The following is a 22,572-nucleotide window of genomic DNA, read 5'->3' as shown; positions in this document are numbered from 1 at the left end:
CCTTCCCGCGCACGTGGCGGCGGCCCCCAGACGGGCAGCGCCGCGCGGCCCCGGGGGCAGGTAGCGCTGCGGGCACCGCGCCGCCACCCGGGCGTCCTCGGCCGAGCTCTTCCCGCCTCCGCAGGTTTGTAAGACGGGGACCCGGCCGTGCCCCGCGGAGCCCGGCTGCTGCTGACAGCCTGGCTCTGCAGGGACGCTAATTCCAATTTTTATTGATTTACTAATTTTCTTGTCCCCCCTCTCTCGTCTGAGAAGGGTCCGTTGCTTTGTGCCGCTCGGCAGCGTCACCTGGGGTGCAGACACTCCGCGACTGGGGCTGAGGGTGCAGGATTGTGTGTCAAAACTTTCCTTGTGCTGCTGGGGGGGATGTTTGGTGGTTGGGTGATGCAAGATGCTCAGTAAAGCTCCCGGAGAAAGGTCAAGTAAAAATGTCTTGCGCGCTGTAGTAACACACCAAATGCACAGGAGTAGGAAACCAGGATGTTTTGATACCTGTTACAGTGCTTTTTAACTGCCATTAAGAACTGCAGAGGAAGCCATTTTCACCTCAACTTAAGTGAAAATTAGCTGCCAACTCTTCCTTTTTAGTTTGCACCCTCGGTTAAACTGCCTTCTCCAAACTGAACCGACTTCTGCATCTGTACTTGAACAAGGAAATCTGCACGAGATCGAGCAAGAAACCAAATTGCTGCCTTAATTCCTAATCTATATGTGTCACGTAACATTAATATTTGCTTTCTTTCTTGGCAGGTAGTATTGGCTCCTGTGCTTCAATCAAGACACTACTTGATGTTTTAGCTGCGCTGAAATGAGAAGACCTTTTAAGTGGAAGAGTTTCTCTCTGGTGATGGGCCTTGAGTTGTGCAAAAGTGCTTACAGTGCAGGTAGAGTTTGGGATCTACTGCAGTATAAGCACTTCTAGCATTACTGTGGCAATTCAGTGACTGTGGCAGGGCACGGACGTAACCCGAACTGTTGTTTTGCTGTGTTAGAGCTACGTTACAAATGGTTCTTGTGTTAAGGTGCATCTAGTGCAGTTAGTGAAGTAGCGTAGAATCTACTGCCCTAAATGCTCCTTCTGGCACAAGCTGCTGCCCCTGCATCCAAAACACGCATCCATCTGCCTTTAGCGCAGCAATTACAGTTTTAGTTAAAGCGTTTTCTTTCACTGAAGGCAATTGCTCAGGAAGTAGTTTTGTCCTAGCAGTATCAAAGTGCTCATAGTGCAGGTAGCTTTGAATTGGACCTACTGTAATGTGGGCACTTACAGTACTGCTAGATAAAGTGCATCTTAGCTAGTGGCAGTTTCTTGAGAAGATGGTGCTGATTACAGTCAGTTTTGCAGGTTTGCATCCCAGCTTACTAAAATTGCTGTGCAAATCCATGCAAAACTGACTGTGGTGGTGGTGAATCTGTTGTGAATAATGGGTTTGGAAGCACTTTTTTTGCTTTTTCCTTCCTCCATGAAGATCTGAAGATTGCACTGGTTTCTCCATGGGTGGGGATTTGTTGCATTACTTGTAGCTATATGTAGAGTATTGCACTTGTCCCGGCCTGTGGAGGAAAGGAGGACTTGTCTTCAGGCTGCACTTCTCAAAATCTGCCAGCGTGGTAAGCTTTGTTTTGCTGTTGTCGGGTGGATCACGATGCAATTTTGATTAGTTTAGCAGGAGAAAAATTGCACGGTATCCATCTGTAAACCGCAAGACCTTCATCGCTGACAACATAGCTTTTGTCAGTAAGCAATTCTCACAGCAGAGTCGGTAATAATTGTGTATTATGGCTTGCTGTTGACCCCAAAACTTAAAGGGATGGAAAGAAACAAAACTTCTCCAGGTAACTAATGTTTCTCTAATTAAAAAAATGGGGGGAAGGGTGGTCTGGGGAAGGGTTTTCTGGGAATATTTCTATGGTAATATGTAAATGGCTGTGGTGGACTTAACAATAAAGTGATTTTCAAATAATTTTGTTTAATGTGTCATTAAAGTGCAGTTGCAGTATACCAGTAACAAAAATAAGGGAGACCCTTTTTGCCTGGCCTGTTGGTTGCAGCCTTGTTCTGCCTCCTGCCACCTCAGGAGCTCCAGCTACCTCCTCCCCCTCGATTTTAAAGAAGGTAGATGTGTTACGAACCTCCTGCTGCTGCTACTTCAAGGAGGGTTTTTTTTGCTGAGGAGGGGGGTGTTTTCCCCCAGGCCAGGAGAAGGAAGTCCTCAAGTGAGTAGTACTTGACTCCAGGCTCTTAAGTGATAGTTGCACTCCCTTTTTTGCTCTTTGACTCAGTGAGCCTTGAAGTTGGGAGTGTAGCTGAAGCCTGTCTCTTTCTGCTGCTCCTGGGAGTGGGGAGACCTTGGTTCCTGCCAGCTTTGGAGGCTGGCAAAACGGTGTGAAATGCTCTCTTGAGGGAGCAGGGGCCAGAGCCCGGGCTCTGCTGCACAGGCGGGATGTGGCAGCCCGAACGTGTGGGCTCTTCTGCTGGTGCTCCTGCCTGCGAAGCCTGCGCTGATAAAGCCAGCAGTGAGGTCTGGATACTGTCAGGCAAGGAGGGAGCTGAACCTGCTCTCCGGTGTTGTGGGTGGATAAGTGGTGATGCTATATTTGGGGAGGGGGAGAGCTGTGTTGCTGCGAGGGTTGCTGCATTGCTGTAGTGTGTAAGGTGGGTTTTGGGGGTTCACCTGCTTGTGTGAACCCTGGTGTGTCTTGAGTTATTGCCTGTATCCTGGACCCTGACAAGGCTCAGGTGTGAGCTGGGTTTTTATTCTATTCTGCCTTGTTTGCAATTGTGAGGTTCCCCATATATCATGTGGCAAAGCTGGTTTGAGACTTGCCCCAGTGCTGCAGCTTGGTCTCTTTGGTTGCCTCGGTGCAAACACCTGTGGGCTAGTTAAGTGAGCAGTAGCTGGGCTTAAAACACCCTCCCTTCCCCCAGCTATAAATATCCTTGCGATGTGAAAAGGTCATGTCACTGTGGTCTGGCTTGCAGTGCCCAGGGCTGTCAGACTGCTGCCATGGGGTGGAGGGGAGAAGTAGGGGTGCTCATGTCCCTTAGTGCCATCCAAGTGCCCAAAGGCACTGGTGGCTTTCTGGGCAAGTGCCTCCGGTTGTCTGGGAGCCTCTGAAGTCTGGTGGCTGCTGGATCTCCAGGTGAAGGTGGTGAGCAGCTGTCAGCTGTGGAGGTGAGGTCCAGAACCCCAGGAGAGTCAGTCTGGGGAGGAAAATGCTCTCAGACCTCACTTGCTTGAAGTGCCCCCGCAGAGCTCCTGTGAGGGTTTCCACGCAGCTGGTGTCTCCGGGTGGTTTTATGCACCAGAGTCTAATCTGAGGCTGAGTGTTGTAATCTTCCTTGTGCTTGGGAGAGCTGTAATCTGGACTTCAAATCCCTGCACTAGCAAAAGGAAAAGACGTTCCTTCTCTGTAGACCCCTTCTGGCCGCAATGCTTGTTGACAGCAAGGAAAAATGGGCTTGAGGACTTTGCTAATTGTGATTCACTGTAGTGCAGCGTACCCCCAATCAAGTGAATGGCATCGGGCTGCGTTTGCACGAGGAACAAAACCAAAGCTTGCTACTGCGTTAATGCACTTTGGGGAGAAACTCCCAAGTCTGGTTTTCTATTGCTAATGTTGGTCTGCACCCGGCTCTGCTGCCCTGCGAGATGGTGACCCAGCACATGCATGGCCCCGCGTGAGTGTCGTTCGGGCGAACTGCGTTCAGTGCCACCATCAGATGTACTTGGCACAACCCGTGCCTGATGCACAATGGTTCTTCCAGGTAAGAGCAGGGAACGTGTGGGAGACCTCGCTGGTGAGCTCTTCTAAACATGGTTATAGTTCCAAAGTGTGAGATGGGTACTGGCAAAAAGATGGGATTATCAGTAGCATCTGCGGTAGCTTGGGTGAGCACTGGAAGTTGAGTTATCTGGATGAGAGCGGTTGTTGTTGTCTGATCCTGCAAGCGAAAGCTATCTATTAACAGCGTAGGTGTTTGCTTTTTCGATGAGTGTCTACACAATCTGTTCCGAGTGACAAGTCTGCCATTTGCAATTTGGGTGGTTTGCACGGAGTTTACTGACTTTGCTCAAATCACTGAAGTCTAAGAAGTGAGCTGAACGTTTCTGCAGTAGTAAACTGACTCCGGCGTCAGAAAAAAGCAGAATCCTTCGGCTTTGTTGTAAGAAGCTTCTGCAAACCGGTGCCCTGCGTGTGCTTCTTGCACGCTTAACGTAGTAAGCTGTTATTGTCAGGCTCTGGTATTTGAGCACAGTAGGGTGGTAGCGCATTTCTTTGACTTGTATGCTGCTTTTCTCCAGGGTGCCAGTGAAATGGCAGTGAAGCTCTGACTTGCTGGGTATCAGTGTTGCAGGGTTTGGAAGTCAGACGTGCTGCTGTTATCACCTTACTGTGTTTTTTTTTTAAGGTCAGCAAGAAAGAGCATGCTGCGATCGGAGGCTACAGAGATCTCACGCTATGGCACAGTGTGCTCACTCTAAACTCTTATTCACTGCGTGTCTCCTGCTGGGGCGTCTGTCTCCTGGGTGAGCTCTTTGGTCCTTTCCTTCTCTTGCACTTGAGACTAGACTTACCGGTGTGCCCAGACTGCAGAAGCGCCCGTTACGAGCAGGCCACTTTTGGCCCACCCAGATTTGCTTGCAGCCCTTTCAGACCTGTGGTCTGTTTTGCACTGCTCGGATCCCTGCGTGGAGACACTTTCCACTTTCCACAGTTTAAAAATATTGAAGCTGACTTTTGAAGTAACAACTGACTAGTGTGTGTGCTAACGGCACGGCACAGAGTGCTTCATCTTAAGCTTAGGATGTCACTGTTGAACCTCTCCAGGAGATCCCTTGTTTTCTGAGGTTTTGGATGTCCTATTTAATAAAGTGTTGGGCTGGGAGACTCATGGTGGGGAGAAGAGGGAGCTATGGGGTCCCACTGCAGCTGCTGCCTCTGGGCCACCTTTTCTGCTCAAAGTGCTTCTGTCCACCAGGTTTTACTGGTTTAGATGATTTTCTAAGGTGGATGCTGCTCTGATAGCAGAGGTTGAGACCAGCTGTGGGGTGTGTGTGTCCAAGGAGTGCTGCAGGAGGGCGCTGGGAGKTTTTTTGCTGGCTTCCTGCAAGCGGGAGAATCAGAGGGAACTTGGTCTCTTCTAATGCGCCCAGGCCGGGGAGAGCAATTTGGGAGCAGTGTCTGGAGGGTGGCAGGGTGCTTGCAGCCTCCCAGGTCTCCCTTGGGAAAGCTGTGGCCAGGGGCACCCGGGACGTGGGAACGGGTGCTCAGGCAAAGCATTAATGCTTTGCTGCAGCAAATGAAGAAAAGTCATGAAACCTCCCTGGGCTGCACGTGCATTGCTGTTACTGTCGCACTGGCGCAGGGGTGCTGCATTGATCTTTAAATGAGTGTTTTTTATTTTTATTTTTTTTCTTGAGGAGCGTTGTGGCCGTTGGGCATCGGTGTGCCAAAGGGCCGAGGCTGCTCCAGGAGATGTCGTAGTGGCTATTTCGGGGAGTGGGACGTCAGAAAGGAGTCGGCACCAGTAATTTTTGTACTGGAAAGTTATAAATAGGTACGAGCGCACGCAGACATGAGGGCTTCTCATGGAAAGACGTAAGTCTTGTTCTGGAAGCTTCAGATGGCTTTGAACATCTGAGTGCCTGGGCTATTTTTAAAGAGCGGGAATATTTCATATTATTATTTTTGGTCTCCTTGCTGCCACACAACACTTTGTGTTACTCCATATGCACGTGGTTATTCCCCACTCTAATGGGCGTTTGCCTGGCCAGAGCATCCAGTGGGCACTTTCCCCTTCTCTTAAAGGAAACTTGCTAAAATTATTCTTAATCTTTCCAAACCACCATTTGTTTGTAAAGTATCGTCTGCTGTTGTGGGTCTTCAGGGTTGTTTTTTATAGCACGTTCATGTCTAAATCGGTGTGTTAAGCCCAGGTAAGCTTTTGTAACAGGACTGTCCTTTGAGATGCAGCCCAGCTGCTTGCTGCTCAGTCGTTCATCTCTGGTCACTCCTGAATTACTTTGTCCAAAGTAATCACAGTGTGTGTCAATAAAACTTGGGCTTAATTTCCAGCTGATATTAGCTTAAAATCACACTTGACAGAGGCTGAAGTATTTCTAATTTGTTTATGTTGTCTTGGTCGCTAAAGCTAGTGTTGTCCAGAGCAAAACCAGATCTGTTCCTGCACCTGTTGGCTTAGAAAGCAATTGCTGTTACGTCCGTCCATCCTCTGCCTCTTCCCCTGCTGTGCTTTTTCCCAGTATCAAACCACCCGTGATGATGCAGCAACAGAATAATGTGCTTCGTTCTCTTTGACTTTTACATCTACCTGTTGATTTAAATGACTGCACTTCTGCAGCTGATATTCCAGCTGTTGTAGATGGATCAGAAGTCACCAGCTATTTGGCTAATCATCTTCCCCACTGGAAGCGTTGATTGTAAAGGTTGTTTAATTTGCCACCAGATTTTATAAAATGTAGAGCATCAGAGCATGGAACCAAAGAAAAGAGCAAATCACCAATGCTCTTATATATAATTAAAAAAAAACTTACAGAAGAGGAAGTTATTCTGGTGATATAAAGCTGGAGTTAGATGATTTACTTTTTTTAATGGCAATGGGCTCTTTGGTGCAAAGTGCCATTCTTGTACTGCCAAATCTGGTTCCCAAGCGGGTACCCTGGAGCAATAGCAAATGGCTGAAAGGACAGACTTAAAACTTGAAAGAAAAAGAAGTAACAAATCTCTGGAGACTTCAAAGGTCCTGATTTGCTGGACAGCCTGTCCACTCACAGCTTCATCGCAGCAATGAAAGTAAAATTAAGACCTTTCTGCTCTAAAAACACAGATCCCTTCCTGCCTCCAGAGCTGCTGTGCTAGAAAACAACTTTTTGTTTGCCGGCTGTACCCAAAAGCATCCACGACGCAGCTTGGAGGCGCTTGCTCCGTCCATCAGCGGGCAGCTGTGCAGGTGCTCGTTAGTGCTTTGGTAACCAACACAATTTATTAAAATAGCACAGAGTCACGGAGCACTTGCTCGTGTTAATTCTTAGTAGTCTAAGAAGGGTGCTTAAGTCCTGAGAAGTGGTTTGAAAATTGCCCACCGTTAAGATATCGGTGGTGTTATTCCTTTGGCTGCAAACTGATGCAAATTTTAACTGAGTTTTCAGTTTTTCAGCTGGTATGTAAGGAAGAGTCAGGAATTTGAGTGGAATTAAACAAGGGCCTTCTGTATAGACTGAAGTTGTCTGGTTTATGACTGATTAAACATCTGGGTTTGCACTGACATGGAATGAAAAGGATACCAAAGGATGGGAAAAGAAATTAGTTTTTGCCCTCTGTTTGGACTTATGCAACCCCCCAAATCCTTGTTTTACTCAAAAAAAAAAAAAAAAAAAAAAAAAAAGGGGGGGGGGATTTCTGTCAAAACAAAATGTTTGTGATGGAAACCATGTAAATCAGCCCTGCAGTTTAAAGAATGGTGCGTCTAAACCGTATCCTTCAATCCAAGAGTAACATAGAGCTTAATTGGTTGATTAAAAATGTTTAAATTCTCTTTATCATGATATAGTTGCAGAAAAGAGTGTGAGATGACAACTCACCCTCTGTTTTGGGGAAACTTCATTTTCTCAAAATGAAAAGGTAGTTTTTGCTGCTACTGACCCTAGAAGTATGTCTATACCCAGCTTCTAGTAGACATTTGTTGTTCAATTTTGGTCAACTAATAAAGCAGTTTTTAATCTTAATTTCGGAAGTAAAAGTCTTGGCAAGTGCTTTATCTTTAGTAAAAACCTTAGCCAGTTTTGGAAAAAGTTATTTTAAAGCTAGCGGTGTTAGGAGTGCAGCAGGATTGCAGTTCTTCCTAAAGGAGCAGCGGACTCATGCTGTGCCTGCATATCCTAAATAAATTTGTAAAGCGATACATGAGGAAATAGGCACATGAGGATCATAAATGTGTGTAAAGCAGAGCTCTTGTTCCAGAGAGGACTCGGGAACACCCAAACCTTTTCTCTGCCGTGCAGGGCTGAGCGCTAGTGAAATCCCGGCCCTGCGAACTTCCCTGCGCCGAGGTTTCATCCTCGGGCGTCTCGGCACTGGGGCTCCCCGGGGTGCAGCGGAGCCGCGGCCCCCTCGCCTCACGGGGCCATGGTCGGTGCGATGGAGGAGGGTGCGCGAAACCCAGTGGTTCCCTTGGAGAAGCTTCCTTCCGGCTTTTTGCTGGATTTGGCTGGCACTCTGAAAGAGAAGGACTTCTATATAAATAAATAAAAAAATCTATATATAGAGAGATAATAACACAAAATGTTTAGTAAGATCTTGTCACAAGCATGTGCTGAACATCCATTTCTTGCAAAAACGTTAAGCTGTTTTTCATCCTCTCTAAAACAAAGTGAGAGCACAGGAATGGTTGTGCCTTCTGCTTTGAACAACAGCAACARAAAAAAGGCCAAAAATCGCTTCGAAACACTGGTGGCCCAAGAACTGCTTGGCTGAATTACCCCACGCCTGTGCGTTAGCAGCAGGGAGGCAAACAACGCTRCTTGCAAGTGCCACCTACTCGCATGGTGTTATTAATGCGGTAAGCGTAGCAAAGCATGGTTGTGCAGACTTCGGTTAGTGTGTCGCCGCGACTTCTCTGGGTTATTTTCATGTACCAAACCCTCTTTCCCCTGGCTCCCCTGCCCTCCCCAGCCAAAGCGCAGGCCTGGCTCACTTTGGGAGGCAGCAGCAGGCAGATAAAGCGGGGTTGGAGCCTTGGCCGCGGAGCGGGCAGGGCCACCGTGCTGGCCTCCATGCTTCCTCACCAGTCACTTGCGCTGCGACGCTCCGGCTGCTGGGAGGTCGCTGGCCGGAGACGAGGACTAAGGGGTCTCCGAGCTCCTCGGGTGCGGGTCTGGCCCTGGCCGTGTCCCTGGGAGTGGGGCAGAGAATGGCTGTTTTTTTGGAAAAAAAATATATATGTATGCGAGTGCCATCTAGACCGAGGCGATCCGTTGCGTTCCCCCCTCGTTTTCTGACGGGTGGTGCTGTTTGCCGAGGTGCTGCCTGTCACCAGCACCGGCTCCTCTGCGTTTTCACCCCGTCAGGAGCGCGAGGCCGAGAGGCCTGGTCTTGCCTCAGGCGGGCGCCGCTGCTCCGGGCCCTGTTGGCACGTGAGGGGCCGCGTTCGAGCCGTGGCCGTGCTGAGGGCAGCCGGCGCGCTCTGCTCTGGGGGCCTCGGCCCAGCTGCGGTGCCCCACGCTCGGACGGGCCCGTTCGTCGCTCCGCRTCGTGTCGCGTCGACGCAGGCTGAAGCCTCGCTCCGCCACCCCGGTGCGCGGGCGCCTTTCCGAGCCGGTCCCCGCTCCTGTGGGCCGCGCGATGGGGCTGGCTCCACAAAAGCGGTCGTTCCGCACCCAAAGCGAGCGCCAGTGGGGCTTTTCCTCGGGTTGGGTGCCGGCACCGCAGGGGGCTCGCCCCTGCTTCGCGCAGCGGGTCGCACCCCTGGGCGACGCGCGAGGAGAGCCCGGGCCCCCATCGCCCCGTCCGCCAGTCCTCGGGCTCCCGGTTTCCCTTTCGCCACGTGAGGGCAGGCTGCTTCCGAATAAAGCGTGGCGCGAAATCCCCTCCGGCTCGGGGGGCTGCCGATCTCCCGGGCCGGGTCCCTCGCGCCGCCGTGGGGAAGGCTTGCGGCGTCCTCCCCGCTTGGCATGGACCGGCTGTAGCGAGCCTCCCTTGGCTCCCCCCCAAAGCTTTGCATCGTTATGGGTAGATTTATTATTATTATTTTTTGCACCTTTGTAGCCCAGCTCTGCCCTAAGTTAATGCAGTTTCCACTGATTTTAAAGAGAAGAGAGGTAACTGGACTTTGTCTGATAGTTGCTAATGCCCCAGAGGAATTTGGTACTCTAGAAGTTATCTTCATCTCACTTGAGTTTATTCCTCTGCTTAAATTAACTCTTTTTTCTTTTTTTCTTTTATTTCCTTTTTTTTCTGTTTTTCCATAAAAAAAGAAAAAAAAGTAGCTTACAAGTAACAGCAAATGCCTGGTGGGAATGTATGGTTTTATAAAAAGCAATATGGGTTTATCAGTGTAGCAAATAGCACTCATGGTTTTAAGACACGTGGGCTTAAAACCAATGCAAGGAGACTGGAGGTGTCGAAGGAGGGTGCTGGAGTCCTGGGGTGGGTGTCCGGGCGGGACCGTGGGGAGCGAGTGAGCGCCTGGGGCCGGGGCAGCCCAGCAAGCGGCTCCCAGGAAGGTGCCCTGAATTGCTGCTGGCCAAAGCCCTTTTCAGCTGCATTAACAAAACGCTCTGCTTTCACACCAGGCAGGCTGCAATTTATAGGTCTGAGGAAAACCTCCCGCTCACAGTCCAAAGCCAGCGTAGCGGACGTCTGTTAACCTGTCATTAGAAATGACAGAGCAACAAGGGATGAGGATAAAACCCAAGCCCTGCGGTGGAGCAATGTGATTGCTGGTGGGGAAAAGCCTGCCAGGTGTTATTAATCTTAAAAATGTCAGAAATGTCACAGTGGCCACCATAAAACTGAAGTGCCAATCAGTCACCTGGAGAACGACTGAGGCCGGAGACGGGAACCCGCTACAGCACAGCTGTGTCCTGCTCACCAAGGCCTTGAATAAATCTTTTGCCTTTTGCAGTTTTTCAAAACCTCACTTGGAAAGAAAAAGATAAAATATTTGTCCCTTTGCAAACAGCTTGCTGCTGATGCCAGCACAGAGCTAAGTCGTAGGGGTAGGTCCTGCAATAAGCTTAGGTTTGATTTCAGTTTTTCTTTCAGTCTGTTTGGGCCACGAGCTTGAGAAAACGCTAGTGAGGTGATGCGCGTGACGTGGCACGTCTCCACTGTGCAGCTCTGCCGCACGGCTTTGCCCCTGCCACGGGAGCACTGGGCACCGCTGGCGGAGAGACTTTTTGCGCCTCGCCTAACGGGAAATCGTGGCTCCAACGAGCGGGGACCCGACTGGGGGTGATGCTCCGGGGCCGGCTCCGCGATGGTGAGGGCTCGAAGCGAAACACCCCGTCGTGAGACTTCCTGCACGATCCCCAGAGCTGCTAACGCGGTGTTGCAAAGGGTGGGAAAAGCCCCTAACAAATAACAAAAGGAAAGAAGTGATTCCCTTAGGTCTATTAATCTGAGAATAGGTTCTCTTAATTTAACCAGGGTCTCCGGGTCCTGCTCATTCAGTGGACTCCCCCACGGTGGCCCCTCCAGCAGCACTTTGCAGCCCGGTGCCTGCAGCTTTGGGCTTAGAGCAGGAGGGTGATTTCTGGGCAGGTAGAGGAGCAAACCAGCGCCTGACTTTGGACACAGGTGGCTGGGGGGAGAATTCCAAAAATCCAAAGCCGATTATCCACCCCGGCTTCTCCCCGATGCGCTTGCTGTTCATTCGCTGCCTGCAAAGAGAGAGCGTTTGAGAGGTGCTGGCTGTGCCGGAGCTGGCGGGATGCTGGCCACCGCTGTCAGGAGCGGAATGTGGCTGCTTGTGCTCCCACCCCTGACATCTTCCTCCTTCTTTTCTCTATCTGCATAAAGGGCAAAAAAGAAAAGTTATTTATCCCTTAAAATGACTGTTCTCCTCTGCCACCGCTCTCCCGCAGAGGTACAGGAGGGAACAGCTGGCAGATTGTGATGGAGTTTAAGGATCGCCTTTGGAAAAGCCCAGCCCCTCTGCGGGGGTCGTTATCTGGCGGGTAACGAAGGCGAGGGGAAAGGCCATGTGTCGTCGTCACTGGTGTTGGAGACGAGGCCCGAGCCCCTGTGCCTCCTCCCTCACGTGCCGGTGGTGCCCGTGGACGAACCAGCTGAGGAATTGCCTCCCCCTTTTCAGTGTTAATGTCAATGACGGGTTAAAACAGCTCTTCAAAGCAAGGCTCCCTCTGCCCTAAAATCCTGCCTCCCCCCATCACATAGGAAATACGTAGCACTAATTTGAAAAGCTGCTATTCTCACAGTGAATAAACTCCTCCGCTAAATATATAATCATGCACCAGCACAAACAGAAGTGAACCTGCTGGAAGGAAAAAAAGCGGAATTGCTGGCTATCAGCACCCGGCTTGTAATGGGTGTTGTGCCATTCCCGGCATTTAGGGTGTAATAGCAACATTTCCGTTATTTCTTGGTAGAGGTCCTAGGGACCGATCTGCTGTTGCTCTTGGATGCCCCTGCATCGGGGTTGCTGACCCGAGGCCAGACTAAAATCCAGAGCAATTCAGCGCAGATCTCTTTGCACACTTGTGAGGTTGGTGCAAAGCTTTCGAGCTGTTCGGCAGAGAAATCTGGCCCTCTGGCAAAATGCAGAGGCTGGATGTCATCAAGGAAACTTCCACCACTTCCATTAAAAATTCAGGATTTCCTCCCTCGGGGAATGAGGGCTGGGGGTCTGCACCATGCCCATCCCCCTGTTCCCGACCCCATTTCCGAGGGGGATGCCAGGCCGCCGGAGATCCCTGCCACGGCCGCCAAAGGGGTTGAGGCACTTTCTGAAGCCGAGATGCAGGGATCTGCCTCACCATGTGCAGTGTGCTGCGCTCTGCTGCAACTTGGTTCACCTTTAAAATACCTGCCATTAAATTTGCAGACTCAGCACTTTTCAGGATCTGACCCTGTGAACACGGGAGACTCCTCCAGGAAATTTCTGAGGACCCAGACCAGCTGACCTGGTCTTTTTTTTTTTTTTTTTTTCCCCCATCTATAGATGCATGAGCATTGGGAGGGAAAAAAAAACAGTGCAATTTGTGTACATACTGCTTGCCAAATAGGCTGGTACTGCTAATGTGCCACCCCTTTGATGACTGGGTTTAGTGAGCATCTTTTAATGTCATCCCCTAATGGTTAAATGCAGTAACTTTCCTTCAGATTAAAAAATCTATGGCAGGGATGTCCTTGAGTACTGCAGGGTTTGGTGGGTTTTGGCTGCTGCCTGCCTGAGGCTGTTGGCTGCATCCGTCTGTGGCCGTAGCGGGGCTGAGCACGGCGCAGCTCATGACATGTGCCAGGATCCCCTCTGTGTGCCAAGGCTCAGGAGACTCCTGTTTTTGTGGGATTGTGTGGGATTTTGCCCTGTCCCCGCTTTAACCCCCTGCCAAGACAGGGAGCTGTTCCCCTCGGGAGGAAGCGGACCAAGATCATCACAACAGAGTTCAGGCTGGGAAATTCAGCGTACGGGGTGATCGAGGGGGGTAAAAGTTGAAATTCTTCGAGAAACCTTTGCAGAGGACTTCAGCCCTGTAATTAAATGCTGAGATAGCCTTGGTTTGCCCTGCTGGGTCGCAGCGAAGCCCAAGCCAGGGTGGCGGGGGAGCATCGCCCCATCTTCCTCTGCCAGGGCTGAGAGGTGCCTTCACCGACAACCCGGGCGGAGGCGCGATGCGGTGGGCTTGCCGCCCGCCCTCGTGCCGCAGCGCTCCAGCCCAAACCGCCGGCCGCTTTAATCGGGGCCGTGACGCTCGGTGCGGTTTTGTCCGCTGCGCCCTGCTGCTGCCCAGCGCGTCGTTATGCTCCGGCACGCTTAAAAGCGGCAACTGGTGTTAATCATTATTCTGCGCTCCCACAACAGATGTTGACATTTCGCTATTGTCCCAGAATTAAATGTCAAGTTATTCCCGTTCAAAACTACCATTTAAAATTTCAAAGATTCCATCTGCAGCTGTATTTATAGGCGACCGGCTGCGTGCAAAGCCGGCATCGCTAAGCAGGTTTGTAATGGGCTGCAGTGAGTCTGTACGTGCGCTGGAGAGCTGCCTGGGTTAATTAATTCCCTTTCCAGACATTGTAACCTATACAAGTAGGGCAGCTGGAGGGGAAGCTTTCCTTTGAAATCAGTAATTATGCACATTGTGGGATCAACTTTTTGGGTTTCTGCTGTTGTTGCAATCCAGGGGAAAAAGGGAGCATTCAAGGGAGGGAGCTGATGGGGAATGCGGAGCATCCAAACAGGCCGGAGGGGTGATTGGTGTGACGCAACTCATAGGTCTGTCCAAAATCCAGTGCAGGAGCACTAGCACAGCTTTTAGTGTTGTTTCTCCTCGCCGCTCACGTTGTTTTAATCCGTAGCTGTGCCTCCGAGACGTGGGATGGGGGTTGTGGATGCCCCTGCGCGGCCCCACGGCTGTGGAGCAGCCCGGGGGCTGCTCTTGGCTGGGAGCCGCCGGCCGGGCAAACCCAAGGTACGGCAGCTCCTAACAGCTTCAGGCTGAACCTAGGTGCCTCCAGACGCACCCGTGTGGGCCAGGTGCGGAGGCAACGGGAAGAAATTTGACATCCGTGTTTTACCGGAGAGCGGCTAATCCCAATGCTTCTGGCCTCCGAGGCTGTAAATCCAAGTCTCCCTTGCAGCAGAGGGAAAACAGCCTTGGGAGGTTACAAAAACTTCCGGAAAAGAGACAAACCTCCTTCAGCCCAACAGTGCCAGGAAATCACTTGCAGCTCGGCCGGTTCGCGCCTGCCACGATCTGGGCCCTGGGGCTTCTTTTTTGAGGATAAAGCAGAAAATGTCCTTTTTTTTGGCGGGAGCTTGCAGAGAGCCGCTTGCTGGTTTCAGATGTACGAGGAGCTGTCGAGCTTCTCTATCGGCGGCACAGGYGGCCTCTCTCGGGAGAGTCTGAAAATGAACAAAGATGGGTAATAAGAAAATAATTTGGGAAGGTTTTATTACTATTACATTTAGTGGTAGGGTTGTCTGTTTAATGCTTTATATGTTTTTTCCGCACTAGATAGGTGAGTTTATATTACATGGTGAAAAGCTATTAGTTTTCTCAAAAGGTTGTTGATTTCCCCCCCCCTGCAAATTGCTAAATTATGTTTTCAATTTTATGGAAATGCTCTTTCATTTGTGCAGAATCCTGCACTCAGACGGTTAGGCCAATCTCATCATGCAAGGCTATTAGGCGAACTAATTGGATCTGCGTTACTGTGGCCGTATATTTCTATCAGGAATATTTAATAAAAGTGGAAATGCATGTGGAGATGGAGGCTGCGTCCCCGTGTTTTCGGAACCGGAGAGATTTCTGGCGTTTCAGCCGCCGCCTGAACGGAGCCGCCGGGAATTAGCTGCCTTCCCTTCGCTAGCTTCGCCAAAGCCTTTTCCCGAGCCTGACTGGCTTCGTGATGGCCAGAAGCTGCTAGATGCTGCCGTTTCTCTGGCATTAAGTTGAGGCCCATCTAATAGGCTTACGCCAGACAGGTGGTAACGCTTTTTACGCTGAAGCCGTTYGCCCCTCGGCACGCGGCACCCCGGCGCCTCTGGATGCGAAACCCCGGGGAAGGTGCTCAGCGGTGCACTCCGGGCAGCACCGGTGCCGGCACACGCTGCCTCGCCAGGCACGAAGCCCGCGGGACGAGGCGAACCCTTCCCGCGCTGGCCCGACGTTCCCGCTTGCAAAGCGTGTTTCTGTCGGTGCAATGCTTTTTTGCCGTGTACCGAGGAGGTATTTTGCTCCCAAACTGTATTCGCCGCCTTCTTGAAGCTAAACCGAAGCCCTGTGCACTCGCCCCGGGGGTGCTAAATATTAGTCACTGGCAGCACTGGGATGTTTCAAAATAGCGCTCAGCAATTTTCCTCTGTGAGAGCGGTTTCTAGTACAGCCCAAATCCTCTTGCTCCCTCAGATCTTCCTTCTTACTCCGATTTCTCTTGCCAAGTCACAAATGGGGACAAATCCTTGCAGCGAAGCGTGTAAGACCTGAGCGCTGCTTGGACCGCTCTGCCGAAGGCAACGGGCCACGTGCTGCCGGCCTCGGAGAAGGGGCGACCACAGCGACGGCGGCACAGGGAGGAAAATCCGCTCGGCTTTAAGCATGAGCTGCTTAAATTATTCCGTTTCTCTGAAAGCAACCCACTGAATAACGCATCATGGTCACTTCTAGTTTTAATTTTAATCTCAGTCTAAGTACAAGCGTTTAAGTCCCCAAAAGGCCACTCACGCTTGGCTCTGTCCCGGGACACCCACCGCGGAGCTCCGGGGTCCAAGCTGCTCCTGCTCCCTGATGTTATAAAGCCTGGGAGCTCTGAGTGCTCCCCACRCAGGTCTGGTTTCAACAACCCCAAAGCACCAAAAATAACTTTGGGGCTGTTTCTCCTTGCTTTCCCCATTGCTGGCCAAGGCCTCTGGAGCCGCTCGTCGGTGGCCTCATTCTTCCTTGCTGAAAGCGGAGTTTTGACCTAATTGCATTCGCCCCGGGTTTGTGGAAACCCCTGATGTGCCTCCCACCCAAGAAGAGGGACCGGCGGCAGCGGTGACCCTGAGCGCAGCGGCTTGCTGTCCCTTTCTTGGCCAGCCTGTCCCCAAAGCACGCACACAAATGCACAGGGGCGCCGAGGGGCCGGAGCGGGCTGCGGACCCTGCGTTCCTGGTGACCGGCCCCAGATTTCCATGGGGAAGGAGGGTCTGACCGAGCAGCGGGGCTCTGCAGCCTGGGGCTTGCAAGGGGTCGGTGCCGGTGCCGCGAGATTGCTGCCTTCGAGGTGAGCTCCTACACCAGACACCTGCAGCTCGGGCCTGGCTTTGCGCCTTAACTGCTTTAAAGGACCGGGGGAGTCAGGAGAAATGATTTCTGCTTCACACTTACCTGCTTCTCAATTTCTGCTTAATGTTTAATGATAATAATATATATATCTCAAAACCAGCCCCCCAGAGAACGGTTTGATAGGCCTGAAGTTTATGTATTGCGTGCTGGAAAGATGTAGCATTTAAAAACACAATATATCTCTCTCCGTGAGCTGGTTCATTATTCTTACTGACYGGAAACGAGACCAATGCGAACATCTAGCGCAACTGCTTTTTAAAGAGAGCTCCCCTCCCGTAGATCCGCCGTCCTCCTCCGCGCGGGGCCGAAGCCTCCTGCCGCTGCAGCRGGGCGTCTCGCACGGTAGCTGGCTGACGCTTGGAAAACGCTTTCAAACGCGCAGGTGCTAAATCTTGCTGTTTGCCTTATTGGATTATTTGGCTGGTGCGATAAGGATGCAAACTTAATAGCAAAGCCCTCGGAGATCCATTAACGTCCTCGCGGATGAAAGCGAGGATGCTAACGAGGGGAGCGCCGAGGTGCCCCGCGAGCCCGGCCGGCCGGGAGGAGGACCCGTGGCTCATTGCGGGATCACCCTCRCCAAGGGTCAGGCCGTTAACGCGGCTGGGAAAAACTAATACATGCAAGGTCACAGCATCCGGCGGTGCCGGGGCTGGAGCGGCGGCAAGGCACTGGGGAGCTGTGGACGGCAAGCGCTGGCCTGCGGGATGGGGCGGCTGGGGGAAGAGGCAAATCCCTTCCCTGCACATTAATTTGGGGGAACTCCAACCACTTAATGTTTCTGAGACGCATCCGGAGCCGGATTTGCGAGCCTCTTAAGCTGCTGTGGAGCTGGTGTCCGTCAGCTCCCTGTCCATGCCAGCAAGAGGCAGGGATGGATAACTCCTGTGGATCTTCACGGATAAGAGCACGGTTGGGGGCTCCTCTTAGTTTCCCCTTGTCACTGAGCTTGTCCGAACCCCAAGGAAATTGCAGGGTACGTCCCAAACCAAGCCAAATAAAACAAAATTCCCATGCTCAGGTGACGGTGAGCCAAGGTTTTGCCTCCGTGGCTGCATTTGCGAGGTTGGCCACGCTCCGCACCCTCAAACCAAACCACGGGCACCGCGAGCCCTGGAGCACGGCAAGCCCAGGCGAGCGAGGAGAGCCGATGGGGACACCCGCCGCGTGCGCCCGCAGGGCAGACGGGTGCCGAGCTCACCGCAGCTGAAGGCGCAGCGAATAAATACRTCGTGCCGCTTTGCCGGCTGCAGCACGAGGTTCAGAACAGCCCCGCGGAGCGGAGAGAGGGGCTGGGAAACCAGAGGCTCCTCCGTTTTGCAGCTCCTGTCCTTGCTCTTCCTTGCCATCGTGCACGGGGAGCTCTCCGTAAGGAGAAAGGGGGGATGAAGGCGGCACTGGGCTGGGACAGAGCAAGCAACTGAGAGATTTAAAGAAATGGCCCCAAACCCGGCAGCCTCCTCAAGCTTTCGGCTTTGTGCTGGTCCAGGGGCYGCCTCTGAAATGCTTTTTTTGGGAAAATTCTTTCCAAAGAAAGGGGGAGAGTTATACCAGATGGGCCAGTTTTTGCCCCAAACAAGCCCCGGCGGCAAGGGAATGACTGACGTGGATGACACTGCTGTTGCTGTCGCCAGCTCTCCACTGCGTCCCTAAGCGAAATGGGAGGATCAGGAGCAAAACCTGAGCTTTGGGGCCCGGTTGTGGCACAAACCGGGAACGGCTCCACAGATGCTGAAAGCAGGGCTGGGGCGCAGGGCTCGCGGGTTGCAAATCATCACRAATCCAGCAAGTGCTTCTTGCCGTATGTCAGTGGGAGAGAGGAACTCCGCGTCCCTAAAGTTTCTTGAGTTACTGGGTATGAAATTGCCAGTGGGTYGCACATCTGCTCTTCCACCAGCAAAGCAGTATTTCAGGAGCAGCCTAACGTTTCCGATACCTTTGGAAGAGCCTCATTACCGTGAGACTGGAGCCAGTCTCTGCTTGTAGCCTGGCAGAGATGCACCTCTCATATATCTCTTTGCAGAGCTTTTGCATATAATATTAAGCATTAAAATCATTGAATAAGGTATAAATCAGGTTTTACTGGGGTGCCTGTGCTCAGGAGAAAAATGATTGCTGGAAAGGAACCTGAACACCTTCTGGCCTTGGTCTGCAAAGATCGACTCTTGCATGGCATTTACGGTGTGCTTATGCCACACTGCCTGCTGCTTAGCTGCTTGCAGAGCTCTCCGGGTGTTACCGAGCCTGTGCGGGGAATCGGGTGTGCAGGGCCCATCCGGAGTTAAATCCAGGGAGGGTCTCCCATGCCTGCACGAAAGCTGTCGGTCTGCTCTCCCTGCGCACGCAGGGGCTAGTTCAGAGCGGACGGTGCCCCGCAATCTTGCATCCTCGCTCGTGCTGCTTGCTGGAGACCCCGCGGAGCGACAGCCCGAGCTCAGGAATTGTCAGCCCCGCTCTGTTTCATACGGGAACGGGCTGGGCGGCTCCCTTGCGGGCTGCCTCTTCAGGCGACCGATCGCTGGGAGATGCTAAATGGAGATGTCAGCTCGAGCGACGTCTGCCCGGCGCTCCCAGCAGAGGCAGCAGCGCACGGCGAATGGTTTTCTCCGTGTCTCCTCCGCTTTGATGCTCTCTGTAGCGCCGCGTCTCAAACGATTTCCTTATGCCCCTGCGCCCCTTGGTGGGTGCCCAGCACCCGTCACTGCAGCTGGAGACAGTTTGGGGGAGAGATGTGACCCGGCGCTCGGGCGAAGGGAGCGGGCGCTCCGAGGCTCCCTCCGCTCGGACCGCGGCGTCCCGTGACCCAGCGCAGCCCGCGCTCCCGGCACGTCGTGGGTTTATAAAGGAGGGTCTGTAAAAAGCTGGTCTGGAAAGGTTTGGGTCTGGCTGGGATCTTTGTACCACAAAATATGCTGCAATTTCAGAAGGCTTTCTGTCCCGTAGCGGGAGGGAAGGGAAGGGCTGCGAAAGGGCGAGTGCCAGGACCGAGGCGCAGAGATTTCCCGTGGCTCCGGGAGGCATTTCCGATGGGAGTTTCCCGCGACTGGTCTCATTTTTGGACAGGTACAATGAGTTGTCCGGGTGCTCTTGACAGACAGCTCTACTGGCATTCGCAGTGCCTCCACGCGACGCGTTTACCCGAAGGCTTCGCTGCTGCCGCGGTGCGATCTGCTCCCAACCAACTCCAGCGAGCGGGTGGTTTATCAGCCGCTGCTTTTCGGGGTGAGGGAAAGGCTAGCGCCTTAYGGATCCACACGGCTACCCGGCCATCTATCATTGCTCCCGTGGCAAACGYGCTCTTCTGTTTTCCACCAGACAAYGTGCGTGGAGGACTGCTCTGCAGCGAAGTGCTTCTCCCTCCTCCTCCTCCACAAACGGCTACGAAACCCCGGACACGCGGTTTCTGCAGGACGAAGAACAGGACGGGAAGGCTCCTTCGGCCCCGGGAGGCCGGTGGTGGTGGCAATCGGCTTCAGGCCGGCGACCACGGCACCGCGGGGAAGAGCGCAGGGAGACTAAGTGCGGTCTGTCGGCAACCCGGCACCGTCCACYGGGGCGTGCGAAGCCCTCTCCTACGTCTCTCCTTGACTCTTTAATTGATTCAGGCTTTTCCCAGGGGAGGGATTCAGAGGAGCGTTTGATAAAACCAGCCGCGCGTGATCCTGCCTCTCATTACTCACCGGCTCGAGGCAGGTAGACGATTAAGTGAAATTTTTCCAGCCCGAGCAGTCCTAACACGGGGAGTTACCAGCCTGGACGCGAGACAGCTCGGCTCTGCCCACGGCTGCCGGCAGCCAACGGGCCTTTGCCTCTGATCTTGGAGCAAATCGCCCGCAAACCCCCACGGATTAGAAGAGGGACCAGTTGTGCGGCTGCACAGTGTGTGGGACCGCAGCCGCCCGCTTGGTTTGGGCTGCAACGGTCCCGACGGACCCAGCCAAACCCAGAACTGGCACCCGGGAACGCCTCTATTTGAGGAACCGTTTAGTTAAAATCTGAGCTTTTTTTTTGGCCAGCAAACTTTGGGCCACCTAAAATAGTGGCTGAAAGAAAGGGCCACCACTTGCTCTTGTTGCGGTTCCACCAGTTTTAACTCACTTCTGACATAACTCTTTGTTGATAAATAAACTTCCTTTTTGCAGGTAGTCGTTATCGAGATAATGACAGCTCCTGCTGCAAAGCCAGATCCAGTAGCGAGCAGTAATGCTGTTTGCTAATTCAGTTTGAAATCGTAAGGCCCTCCATAGTGTTTGCATGGACACCTAAGTGCTGCTTCTCCTGCCCTGCACGTAATTCTCTGCCGTGACGGCACGCGTGACAGCAGCTGTGTACTTACCTGGGACAGTAAAAGCCTGCTGCACTCGGATGAAATACACACAGCAGGTCTGAAGACGGATCCAGGATACGCTCCAACGCCTTTGAGACAGCTGTAATTCAGCCCATAAACCTAATATAGATTGCAATAATGTATATAAAGGAGCGCTTCAAACACCAGTCTTTGTGTTTTGCAATTCAGCCTAATTGATTCCCAACCCAGAGCGATCCCGAATGTGAAAACCAAACTGTTGCATAAGCCCAAGAAATCCATCACCGGATCGATGGAAGAGCCRCAGGAAAGACAGGTTAACTCTCCAGAGTGACACGGCTCACCCCGGCACGCAGCCCACGCCGTTTTATTTAAGCAACCTGCAGAGACGGAAACGTGGGAAGGGGAAATCCTGCTCCACGTCCCTAAGCGCGTGCCGCGCTGAGCCCGGGAGCAGCTGCTCCTCCGACTGAAACGAACTTCCCCGGCGGCGGCGCGGGCCGTTTCGCTGCCTGCCTGATGGGAGCTTCGCAGGCGCGCTYGCTAGACACAATAAACGCGCAATAAATAGTGCAGTCTGCGGGCAGCAACAGGCTCAGACAATCCATTAAGCGGGGAGACATGTGGCACATTCCAGCTTGTTAGTCTCATATCCATAATATATTTTAACAATCTCTCCCCGGCAGGCATTTTCTCAGAACAAGCGCACGGGTCGGACTTTCATTTCTCGCTCCTCTTCCAAATTTCAGAGTGGAAAAAAAAGCTGGTAGCAAGCCCTCAGCGATAATTTGATCCTGTATTTGGGGTGTTTTATATTTGTTTTTTTTCCCCCTGCTCTTTTGCTTACGTGTGCTGCGAGGGCCGCACGCTGCTGTGTCCCGGGGCAGCGTGTTCAGTGCTCACCCAAGGGCACCCTGCACCCACGGGTGCCCCGGCCCCGTCAGGACCAGGTTACTGGCACAGCCCTGGGGCCCGTCCAGCGCTGCCGCGGTGCCATCACGGCACAGCCGTGTTCGCACGCATGCTCTGAGCTACCAGAGAGCGAAAAGTTGCCAGGCAAAGCCCCACTCCAACAGCCAGGGAAAAGCCCCGTGCAGGGCATGGTGCGTGCAAGCCAGCTCTCACCCACAGCTCACGCTGGGGACGGCCAGGACTTCAGAGGAGAAGCTCTGTTGAGTCTATTTATTTGCAGCACAACACAACGGGCTCAGGCAACACGTGTGTTTAAGTGCAAACAAGAGACAATCCACCCTTCAAATTCCATGCAGAATGCACACTTGGCGCTGTTCAAACCCTGGGCCTGGCCACGCAGGTGGTTAACTGCAGTGACGGCAAGCGTGCAAGCAACACTGCAACACCCCACCCCATGCAAACGAGCAAGCAACATTGCAACGCTCCACCCGGTGCAAACGAGCAACACTGCAACACCCCACCCCGTGCAAACGGGCAAGCAACACTGCAACTCTCCACCCCGTGCGAAAGTGCAACAACGCGGCACCCCTGCAAGCAGCACCGCGGCACCCCAGCCCGTGCAAACGAGCAACACTGCAGCAGCGCCCCCCCTGCGAGCAGCACTGCCGCCCCCGCGGCGTGCAGCCCCCTCCCGGGCCGCCCCCGGGCACCGGGCGGCTTCCCAGGCCGCCGGGATGTGGTCCGTGGCTGGGGCAGCCAGGACACAAAGTGGCCAGGGTGCCCGGGACAGCCCCATGGCCAGGACGTGCCCTGCAGCCA

General features: G+C 52.8%; 1 protein-coding gene across 1 annotated transcript in view; it reads left to right on the top strand.

Moving 5' to 3' along the window:
- GPC3 (glypican 3) overlaps positions 1-22,572 on the top strand; it is a 181,285-nt gene that overhangs the window by 19,854 nt on the left and 138,859 nt on the right. Inside the window, exons 2-3 of the mRNA XM_026082717.1 lie at positions 19,630-19,757; positions 20,678-20,725. Coding sequence (XP_025938502.1) covers positions 19,630-19,757; positions 20,678-20,725 — 176 coding nt within the window. The remainder of the gene's footprint in view (positions 1-19,629; positions 19,758-20,677; positions 20,726-22,572) is intronic.

Source organism: Apteryx rowi, unplaced genomic scaffold (assembly GCF_003343035.1).
Source record: "Apteryx rowi isolate R43461 unplaced genomic scaffold, aptRow1 scaffold_59, whole genome shotgun sequence".
NCBI classification, from domain to species: Eukaryota; Metazoa; Chordata; class Aves; order Apterygiformes; family Apterygidae; genus Apteryx; species Apteryx rowi.
Note: the sequence above shows the minus strand (reverse complement) of the source record. Positions and strands in the feature narration are given on the sequence as shown.